General features: G+C 39.1%; 1 protein-coding gene across 1 annotated transcript in view; it reads right to left on the bottom strand.

Annotated features, from left to right (window-relative positions):
* The window catches only part of LOC125659579 (insulin-degrading enzyme-like), a 29,295-nt gene that overhangs the window by 16,992 nt on the left and 385 nt on the right, over positions 1 to 11,918 (bottom strand). Inside the window, exons 2-11 of the mRNA XM_048891295.2 lie at positions 10,241 to 10,419; positions 9,857 to 9,933; positions 9,572 to 9,598; positions 9,044 to 9,147; positions 5,678 to 5,847; positions 4,826 to 4,948; positions 3,857 to 3,969; positions 2,973 to 3,062; positions 2,801 to 2,873; positions 1 to 16 (exon numbers count right to left, since the gene is read on the bottom strand). The exon at positions 1 to 16 is cut by the window's left edge and continues 77 nt beyond it. Of these exons, the coding sequence (XP_048747252.2) occupies positions 1 to 16; positions 2,801 to 2,873; positions 2,973 to 3,062; positions 3,857 to 3,969; positions 4,826 to 4,948; positions 5,678 to 5,847; positions 9,044 to 9,147; positions 9,572 to 9,598; positions 9,857 to 9,933; positions 10,241 to 10,419 (972 nt within the window). The remainder of the gene's footprint in view (positions 17 to 2,800; positions 2,874 to 2,972; positions 3,063 to 3,856; positions 3,970 to 4,825; positions 4,949 to 5,677; positions 5,848 to 9,043; positions 9,148 to 9,571; positions 9,599 to 9,856; positions 9,934 to 10,240; positions 10,420 to 11,918) is intronic.

The following is an 11,918-nucleotide window of genomic DNA, read 5'->3' as shown; positions in this document are numbered from 1 at the left end:
AGGGAGTTGACCCACCCTTCAAAGAAAGAAATTCAGTCTCAGCACGACCACAGACACAATTATTACATAACATGGTCATAATTCTATGACCTCCTCAAAAATAGTCCGTAAAAGTCAAACAACTTTTTTGATATCACAATTTGTTATTCGTGAATATCATTCATTACTTTATTCTACTGGGTGAGACTGTAAGTTCATTATAGGCAGGTATCCACTACAGCCATGTTCTATATACCAGTAAGTGACTGTAAGTTCATTATAGGCAGGTATCCACTACAGCCATGTTCTATATACCAGTAAGTGACTGTAAGTTCATTATAGGCAGGTATTCACTACAGCCATGTTCTATATACCAGTAAGTGACTGTAAGTTCACTATAGGCAGGTATCCACTACAGCCATGTTCTATATACCAGTAGGAGACTGTAAGTTCATTATAGGCAGGTATTCACTACAGCCATGTTCTATATACCAGTAAGTGACTGTAAGTTCATTATAGACAGGTATTCACTACAGCCATGTTCTATATACCAGTACGTGACTGGAAGTTCATTATAGGCAGGTATCCACTACAGCCATGTTCTATATACCAGTAGGTGACTGTAAGTTCACTATAGGCAGGTATCCACTACAGCCATGTTCTATATACCAGTAAGTGACTGTAAGTTCACTATAGGCAGGTATCCACTACAGCCATGTTCTATATACCAGTAAGTGACTGTAAGTTCACTATAGGCAGGTATTCACTACAGCCATGTTCTATATACCAGTAGGAGACTGGAAGTTCATTATAGGCAGGTATCCACTACAGCCATGTTCTATATACCAGCAGGGGAAGTTACTATGTTTTCATAATATTCCAACAATGTACCTCTTATAGAGAATCATTTTATAACAAGACTTGTCCTACGAAAGTCGTTAATTATGTTCCCCAAACAAAGTTTGGGAACATATTGTTTTTACTCTGTTTCTTATTATTATTATTATTATGTTCCCCAAACAAAGTTTGGGAACATATTGTTTTTACTCTGTTTCTTATTATTATTATTATTCTTTTTCTCCGGTACTTTTTTGTCCGGTAGTGTTCTCAGAAACTACAAAAGGGATCGATATGAAACTTTCCAGGATGATAGTATAGCGTTTGTAGATGTGCATGGTGATAGTCATTTTGTCTGCACATGCATGCACGCGCGCGCACGTGCATTGTAATTTTGGTACAAAAATTGGAAAATCGGAATGCTAAAGGGATCGATATGAAACCTAAATAGAATGGTAGTATATCATTTGTAGATATGAAAAATGATAGTAATTTTGTCTGCACGCGCACGCATGCGCGTGCACATGCATTACAAAATTTATACACTAACTTTGGAATCAGTCTAACTTTTTTGTTGTTCATTGAAATGACTTAATATTCATATCATAGGTAGATATTGAGACCCTTAACTGATTTGCATGGTCAAAATTACCAATTTGCACGCGCATGCACGTGCGCTTCATTTTGATTGGATAGTACTAAAACGTTTGTAACTATCTTATTTATGAAGCGAATGAGATGATTTTAACAGCATACGTACACAATATGTGTATCTATATATTGGTATAACAAAAAATGCCAACGCACACGCGCATGCGCGTGCGACGTTTTTCAAATGTTCGATTTTTTAAGGACGATAACGTTTTTGTTTTTCATCAAATTCTATTGATATTAGGGTTTTAGATGTGTTTTGGTACTCCTTACAAATTGCTGTGGTTAGAATTACTGCTCAGCACGTGCATGCACGTGTGCTGAATTCTGATTGGACGATTTTAAAATCGCTATAACTTCCTTATATTTGGTGGAAACGTTATGAAATTCATACTGTGAGTATATGATACAAATGCGTGTTGCACGACATCAACAAAAATTCGGAATCATACACGCGTGCGCGTGTATGCACGTGCAACGCTTTCTTTCATTTCTTGGTACTGAAATGACCATATTAAACGTAGTACATGTAATTAAAGGCTAAAATAAAATGATTTTTTGCTATAGATTCACAAGGACATCACATTTTATTTGAGGGAGGTTTGGGGAACATATGTAACGGTCCCCGTTACAATTAGAACTAGTTTAGATTTGAAACAAGAGGTACTGTAATCAATGTTCACTAAGAATACCCCCCGCTTACCCCAATCTCCCAAAGGGTGTTGGTAATAGGTATAAACTACATCTTTACTGAGTGTAAAAAACAAATGGCATGACAAACCTTGGGTATTCTCGTTTGTAGGGAGAAATGGATTATCTAGGAACACAGCATCTCCATGCGATGAAAAAAGCCGTTAAAGAATTTAAATGGAAACCATATTGCTACTTCGATGTCCAGCGCACGTAACCTTTGACCTTTTGACCCCAAAATCGATAGGGAACATCTTCATCCCATGGGTAGTCCATATGTATGATATGGTGACTGTAGGTGGAAAGGATAACGCTTTAGAGCCCGGAAACAATATTGCTACTTCGATGTCCAGTGCGCTTGACCTTTGACCTTTTGACCCTAAAATCGATAGGGAACATCTTCATCCCATGGGTAGTCCATATATATGATATGGTGATGGTAGGTGGAAAGGATAATGCTTTAGAGCCCGGAAACCATTGCGTCTACAGACGGACGGACGGACAACCCGATTCCAGTATACCCCCCACAACTTGTTGCGGGGGGTATAATGAAATAAATGTTGAAAACAAATTGACAGTGAACAAACAGTTTCTATCATCTAGTCTCGTCAGTTTGACAAAATGATTTCTGTCAATAGCTAACCTTTTTGTTTAAGCTCTGACAACAAGCTGCCCTTTCCTTCATGTCCAATCAAATGGCCCAGTATGTGTCCTGGCTGAAAAGTGAAACAGAAAAATTGGACGAGGATGATATATCTCTGATATGTTTTAATGTAGATCACAACAGGATACATGTTGCTTTGTTAGTCCCTTACATTTGAAGCGTAGTAGTCGGAGAGATCAGGAATGGTCCACGATACAGATAAGTTTCTCAGGTCCTTCACAGGCACGCCATAAAATATTTTCTACAACACCACAAATAACAAAGTTAATATCTAACATTCCCTCAAGCTTTTAATATTTTTTTTTCATCTTCCATCCCAAACTTTTGTTTTTACAAATTATATATTTTACACAAATTAATGTACGACTTTGAAATTTGGTCATAGTTTCTCCCTCAGGAAGCATAACAGTGAGTTTGCATTTCAGCTGAATTGATTCATCCTTGACCTACTTTAGGGCTACAAGTAGGTCAAACAGTTTTCCAGACTTTTTTTTGTTATATACGTCAACCAGATCAAAGACAACAAAACAATGAGTGTGGAGGAAAAGGATGAAATTTCTGGCATTGCCAAGTAATAAATAACAGGTATTGTTATTACGGTGTGTGCCACCTTAATTGTTTGACAATGACCACTGAGCCGTCAGTGATTGTTAATCGCATGAACCCCCTCTCTATGAATTATTCAAAGTAATACATGTGATATTCAGAATATTACAGGTAATTTAAAAAAAACAGTGTCATATGAACACTGTAAACTTTAATATGTGGTGAAAATATAGTTTTTTTGGTATTTTTTTTATATAATAAATACAGAGTATTAAGACCACTGCCAAATATACTAAAAACGTAAGATGCATATATATTTTGTATTTTCATCATGTGGATGTTCTATCTATATTTAGCAACCATATGAAGTTTCTGAGGGTGGTGAGTGTGTATGTGTGTGGTGGGTGGTATCAATACTAAATGGATAAAACTCTTCATTGATAAATAAACATTAAAATTACATTTAACCTTGACATAATGTATTCTGACCTTGACATGCTCTGGGCCGTAGGGACCCTCTGACCAATGAGGGACTTCCACGGATTTGTTCTCCACGGGATGGAACAACGGAGCTACCATTTCTGACAAATCATCCAAAGACTCTGGAAATACAACAAGAAATTACTACAACCATTCTAAATGTAATTTGAAAATACATCACGAAATAGATCACAATGACTACATTACTTTCCATCCAATACAAATTAATATTAGTAAAACACTCATGCTCCTCACTCTGTGTAGGAAATATGGTGACCTTTTGACTTTGAAATTAACAGCAAGGAGTTGTCCACTAGACATATCACCCCAAGTACAGAGTTTAATGAATGACAGGGAAAGTAGAACTACTCATGTACCAAGCTGGGTAAAAAGCCCTATGACCTATTCACCTTAAAATCTACTTGTCATGACCAACCCCACTCTGAACTGAAGTTTCATGACCATCAGATTTCCAGTTATCAGTATAACAAACAATGCTGTTTGTAAGATGGAAAACTTGTGTGACCTTTGACACACTATCAGGTCTAGCCTTCTCTAGCTGCTATCTACAGGGCAATATACACAGTATTGTATGCTGACCTATCTACAGGGCAATATACACAGTATTGTATGCTGACCTATCCACAGAGCAATATACACAGTATTGTATGCTGACCGACCAACATGTGAAAAGCACATTATATCATTAAAAAAAAATATAGCATAAAAAGCACGTCCTAAATTTACACATGCATTAGTGACTCTTCTACCGACCTTTACCCAGTGTGGAGCAATACTGACCTCTATTAAGTGTGGCCAGTGACATCATACTGGAGCAATACTGACCTCTATTAAATGTGGCCAGTGACATGATTTTTGAGCAATACTGACCTTTACCCAGTATGACAAGTGACATGATTTTTTATGATACTGACCTCTATAAGTGTGGCCAGTGACATGATTTTTAATGATACTGACCTTTACCCAACACGGCCAATGACATGATATTGGAGGAGTAATACTTGGAATGGAACTTGAGCAGCTCATCTCTTGTGTTTAGTCCAAGAGATTTAGGAATGGTATCCAGGGTGTCCTTGTTACCTATCAAATCAAAACTCGTCATCAAATAAAAAACTTCACTCGTCATCAAGTCACAACTTCACTTGTCATCAAGTCAAAAACTTCACTCGTCATCAAGTCAAAACTTCACTCGTCATCAAGTCACAACTTCACTCGTCATCAAGTCACAACTTCACTCGTCATCAAGTCACAAAGTCACAACTTCACTCGTCATCAAGTCACAACTTCACTCGTCATCAAGTCACAACTTCACTCGTCATCAAGTCAAAACTTCACTCGTCATCAAGTCACAACTTCACTCGTCATCAAGTCACAACTTCACTCGTCATCAAGTCAAAACTTCACTCGTCATCAAGTCAAAACTTCACTAATCATCAAGTCAAAACTTCACTAATCATTAAGTCAGTTCTATTAACCAATCAGATTTCAGAATAATTGTTATCATATAAAAGACAAAAACGTAAAAAATCTGGCAAAGATTAAATATCCCCTTTTAACTTTCTATTTCATACATATACCGTATATAAAGCAAAAATTGAATATTGCTAACAATTTATTCCATATCGTAGACAATAGTTATCATTCTAGGAATTATAAAGTCGCTAAAATTAACTCTCGCTAAGCATATATAACTATTTTTATGGGAAAATCACTAAATTCCACTTAAATACGAGTAATATGGAAAAATCAACAATAGAAAAAAGCTACAGAGTGCAGTCTGTTCGACATCAGCAATACAACTCTACTGACCTGTCCCGTATTTCGTGAAGTCGTGGCTCGGATCGCCTAGCGACCTGTCTAACATGTTGAATCGCCATGGATCCTGCTGTAAATTTTTATCATTTTCTGAGTTTACTGCGTTCACTTCTCTGTCTGTGGCAGAAGGTGTGAACAGGGGACACAAGAAAAACTGAGCGAATCTACAACCAGAAAAATATCGATAGTGCAAGCAACACAGACCTACCGTATATACTCGCCTATAATTCGGTTCGCCTATAGTTTTTAGGTTATTTTGGAGGGAATTGCCATTGACCCATTTATAAGTAGGTCTAACTTTTTTCAAGAATCGGTTGACAATTTCAAATCAATGCTCTAATGTGTTCACCTGTGTTTTAAACAATATTTTGAGAAATGTGCCGATATTTGATATTTTTTCCCAACAAATCAATTTCATATCAATACTCTTATGTATTTATCTGTATTCCAATACTATTTTGGGATATGACATCAATATTTCACTTTTCATTCACAGTTACTATTTTGTTTATTTTGTCCATGTTTTTGTTGTTTGACAAATACTAGGCTATACATTATGCCATCCAGAAAAATACTAATCTTCTTAGGACACTCCTATATTAAAGTCGGACATAGAGTTTTGGACCAAAATTTAAATCCCCAAAAATCCGACTTATAGGCGAGCATATATGGTACGTGTATCATTTAACTCATGCAACCAGAAAAAAACATCTATTGCGCAAGCAACGCAGACGTGTATCATTTAACTTGTTTTTTTTACATCTACTGTGAGCACCATATTAGGGGTCCACGTCAGATCTGCAAGTCTTGACATAATCAGTTTGTATGAACGTCAGCAATACCACATCTGTCTAATGCCCCCTCCCCCAATAAGTAGCAATACCACATCTGTCTAATGCCCCCTCCCCCAATAAGTAACAATAACACATCTGTCTAATGTCCCCCCTCCCCCAATAAGTAGCAATACCACATCTGACTAATGCCCCCTCCCCCAATAAGTAGCAATACCACATCTGTCTAATGCCCCCTCCCCCAATAAGTAGCAATACCACATCTGACTAATGTCTCCCCCCCCTCCCGATAAATAGCAATACCACATCTGACTAATACCCCCCCCCTTCCCCCAATAAGTAGCAATACCACATCTGTCTAATGCCCCATCCCCCAATAAGTAGCAATACCACATCTGTCTAATTTCCCCTCCCCCAATAAGTAGCAATACCACATCTGTCTAATGCCCCCCTCCCCCAATAAGTAGCAATACCACATCTGACTAATGCCCCCCCCCCCTTCCCCCAATAAGTAACAATAACACATCTGTCTAATGTCCCCCCCCCCCTTCCCCCAATAAGTAGCAATACCACATCTGTCTAATGCCCCCCTCCCCCAATAAGTAGCAATACCACATCTGACTAATGCCCTCCCCCCTTCCCCCAATAAGTAACAATAACACATCTGTCTAATGCCCCCCCCCCCCACTTCCCCCAATAAGTAGCAATACCACATCTGTCTAATGTCCCCTCCCCCAATAAGTAGCAATACCACATTTGTTTAATGCCCCCCTCCCCCCCAATAAATAGCAATACCACATCTGTCTAATGTCCCCTCCCCCAATAAGTAGCAATACCACATTTGTTTAATGCCCCCCCCCCCCCCCAATAAATAGCAATACCACATCTGACTAATGCCCCCCCCCTTCCCCCAATAAGTAGCAATAACACATCTGACTAATGCCCCCCCCCTTCCCCCAATAAGTAGCAATAACACATCTGTCTAATGCCCCCTTCCCCCAATAAGTAGCAATAACACATCTGACTAATGCCCCCCCCCTTCCCCCAATAAGTAGCAATAACACATCTGTCTAATGCCCCCTCCCCCAATAAGTAGCAATACCACATCTGACTAATGCCCCCCCCCCCTTCCCCCAATAAGTAACAATACCACATCTGTCTAATGCCCCCCCCCCCCCTTCCCCCAATAAGTAGCAATACCACATCTGTCTAATGCCCCTTCCCCCAATAAGTAGCAATACCACATCTGACTAATGCCCTCCCCCCCCCTTCCCCCAATAAGTAGCAATACCACATCTGTCTAATGCCCCTTCCCCCAATAAGTAGCAATAACACATCTGTCTAATGCCCCCTCCCCCAATAAGTAGCAATACCACATCTGACTAATGCCCCCCCCCTTCCCCCAATAAGTAACAATACCACATCTGTCTAATGCCCCCCTCCCCCAATAAGTAGCAATACCACATCTGACTAATGCCCCCCCCCCCCTTCCCCCAATAAGTAAAAATAACACATCTGTCTAATGCCCCCCCCCTCCCCCAATAAGTAGCAATACCACATCTGTCTAATGCCCCCCCCCCTTCCCCCAATAAGTAAAAATAACACATCTGTCTAATGCCCCCCCCCCCCCTCCCCCAATAAGTAGCAATACCACATCTGTCTAATGCCCCCCTCCCCCAATAAGTAGCAATACCACATCTGACTAATGTCCCTCCCTTCCCCCAATAAGTAACAATAACACATCTGTCTAATGCCCCCCCCCCCCCCCCAATAAGTAGCAATACCACATCTGTCTAATGTCCCCTCCACCAATAAGTAGCAATACCACATTTGTTTAATGCCCCCCCCCCAATAAATAGCAATACCACATCTGACTAATGCCCCCCCCCTTCCCCCAATAAGTAGCAATAACACATCTGACTAATGCCCCCCCCCCTTCCCCCAATAAGTAGCAATAACACATCTGTCTAATGCCCCTCCCCCAATAAATAGCAATACCACATCTGACTAATGCCCCCCCCTTCCCCCAATAAGTAGCAATAACACATCTGACTAATGCCCCCCCCCCCCTTCCCCCAATAAGTAGCAATAACACATCTGACTAATGCCCCCCCCCCTTCCCCCAATAAGTAGCAATAACACATCTGTCTAATGCCCCCCCCCCCTTCCCCCAATAAGTAGCAATAACACATCTGACTAATGCCCCCCCCCCCTTCCCCCAATAAGTAGCAATACCACATCTGACTAATGCCCCCCCCCTTCCCCCAATAAGTAGCAATACCACATCTGACTAATGCCCCCCCCCCCCCCCTTCCCCCAATAAGTAGCAATAACACATCTGACTAATGCCCCCCCCCCTTCCCCCAATAAGTAGCAATAACACATCTGACTAATGCCCCTCCCCCCTTCCCCCAATAAGTAGCAATACCACATCTGACTAATGCCCCCTCCCCCAATAAGTAGCAATACCACATCTGTCTAATGCCCCCCCCCCCCCCCCCCCAATAAGTAGCAATACCACATCTGTCTAATGTTTTGATAATTCAGTTTGTATGAATGTTTGCAATACCTGTCTAATGCCCCTGATAAGTTCTCTGGTCTCACATCGAAGAAATAGTTTGTGTTTTCTGACGATGTATAAGCATTGGACATCCCCCCATGTTCACTAAGAAACTGAAAATAAAAACAAAATTCGAGAATTATACAAAAAGTCCACCTACACCAATGTTATCAATTAATATCAAACTTTATTCCGTGTGAGAGCTTGTGTGTTTGTATAGAGAATTCTGTGTGAGAGTTTGTGTGGTTGTATAGAGAATTCCGTGTGAGAGTTTGTGTGGTTGTGTAGAGAATTCCGTGTGAGAGCTTGTGTGTTTGTGTAGAGAATTCCGTGTGAGAGTTTGTGTGGTTGTGTAGAGGATTCCGTGTGAGAGCTTGTGTGGTTGTATAGAGGATTCCGTGTGAGAGCTTGTGTGGTTGTATAGAGGATTCCGTGTGAGAGCGTGTGTGGTTGTATAGAGAATTCCGTGTGAGAGCTTGTGTGGTTGTATAGAGGATTCCGTGTGAGAGCTTGTGTGGTTGTATAGAGGATCATTACCTTGTTGTATGCATTTTCTTCTTCATACTGAAAAAAATATGATGAACTATATGTACTGCAATATTTTACTTTTGATACTACATGTAATAAACAAATTTATCAACATTCATCTTCACCAAAACAATGTACTATATATGTTGTTGACATTTTTAATACTTGTATTCCATTTAAATAAAACTTAAGACATTAAGTATTTTTTTCTTTTCTTATATAATGAAATTTTTATTTTATTTTCATGTTAAATTTGCAACAAATGCTCTTTATATTTATTTCAGTCATGTCCACCTTTTTGGTCCCGAGAAACAACATGTGTTCACAGAAGTGAGCCAGCCCTGGTAGATTTTCTGGGTCTTTCATAAAACCTTCAAAATAAAAAAAATTCTCCTTCAACACACACTTACTTCATTTTGGAGTAAAATTCAAGTAAAATGTCTGTTACATGAAAATTCTGAAAAATCATTTCTCCATTATGTATACAGGTAGACAATGTCCCAAAAAATGACCACACAGAAGAAGAGGAAAAAACTACTTCTTAACATGATTTACAGAACTTACATGCACAATCAATGAAAAATGAAATAAATGCTGACTTAGACATGTGAATTACAATGATGTACCGTGCAGTTGATATTAGAGAATCAAAATACCAATAAAATCACAAACACTGACCAACACCGACGTCCAGGGCTGCGGAGGATTTGTCTGTATCTGGGTCACTGACCAGAACTACTTTAATTCCATTCTTCATTGTCATGGCTCGGTACACACGCTTGTCACCAGCAGAACGAATGATGTCCTTGTGCTCAAACACCTCCAGGGCATGCTGACTGGCCATGGCAGAGGCTGACCTGTTCATGAATCAATATCCAAAAATTAGTTCATTTACAACTAAATCTAGCTTCATAATTCATTTTCTGACTAAATCTAGCTTCTGACAAACACTGGCTATGAAAATATCTGACACAGTCTATGCGAAAGACATCGGACCATACAGATGTGCAGTGCCTCAGGTCTGATGCATAATTTTTTACACCAGACCAGAATGTCCTATGTCTCAGTGTCCGGTTTTGAGCTTTACTATTTTGATGCGGAGTGATTTAAATGTTTGTTATAAGTAAAAAATATTACACAAATCCAAATACGTAAATGAATGTGATTAAAACCGCATGGACAGTCTAAAGTATTATACGTGATGGATCCCTGGCATAGTATTACTAGTATAATAAATAAGATTTCCTTGGTTCTGCGTTTTCACGTGTTTCACTTATTTACATTAGGTTTTTGGTCTGACAAAATTTGGTTTGGTCAGGTGTGTTCATTGATTACACAGGACCGAATGTGTGGTAAAAAAAACACTTTCGCATAGACTGCTGATATCATGATCATCTTGATTAAATCTAGGCTTGTTAATGGATTTCAAGGTATCATTGATTACAACAACGAAAAGGGGGGTCAACAGTCAACTTATAGAAATTCATTTAATGTGTTGCAAATGTTGAAATATTTAATTATTGTGTTAAATTAATAGTGAGTGCAGCGAGCCAGCGCGGAGCGCTGGCTCGTACTGCGAGCTCTAATGACTAGAGCGCGGGAAATAATCCGAGCTAAATCTCAACCTCTAACAAGAATTTTTTTTTGACGCCAATCCCAGAAGTCCCTCGTACAAAATGGTGGATGGTTCGATTCATAAAATAATAATAAAAAAAATCTTTGAAGTATTACAAACCTTTCTTATTTGAAAGGAAAGGATGACAATCATATTCTTCCCCCTTTCTTTTTAAAATATTGTCTAAAGAAATGTAAACAGTCACGTCACAACTACCAGGCTACGTCACAACACGCTCGTTGCATTTCCCGCTAAACTGATTCCTACATTGGCGAGAAGAGCAAGACAGTAATCCTACGTATTGACAGTGAACCAGATCAGTTTTCCTTGTTTTCAATATAAATTTTTTGAAAATGTATTCAGATATGCTGCGCTCGCCCCAACGGTCACACCGTAATCATATTATACGTCATTGCTGCATGGGGTACTATTCAATAAATTTTGGAATAATCACTGCCTTGATATCAAATAGTCATTTCCAATGATTTTTATAATCTTATCAATATACAGGTAGCTGAGCTTGATCTGTCAACATGTTTAATAATTGTCAAGTTCATTTTCACCATGCTACATTAAAAACAAGTCCTAGAAATAGTGAATGGACTGAAAAGTATTCTAGCAACATTAATCACTCATATAGAATAAAATGTTACTTATGCTTCGTCCATTATCAATGTTGTTCGCAACATGATCAGTATGAAATATCCTCGATCAATGTGTACATCCGAATTTCTTCTGTTC

The sequence above is a fragment of the Ostrea edulis genome, chromosome 9 (genome assembly GCF_947568905.1).
Source record: "Ostrea edulis chromosome 9, xbOstEdul1.1, whole genome shotgun sequence".
NCBI lineage: Eukaryota > Metazoa > Mollusca > Bivalvia > Ostreida > Ostreidae > Ostrea > Ostrea edulis.
Note: the sequence above shows the minus strand (reverse complement) of the source record. Positions and strands in the feature narration are given on the sequence as shown.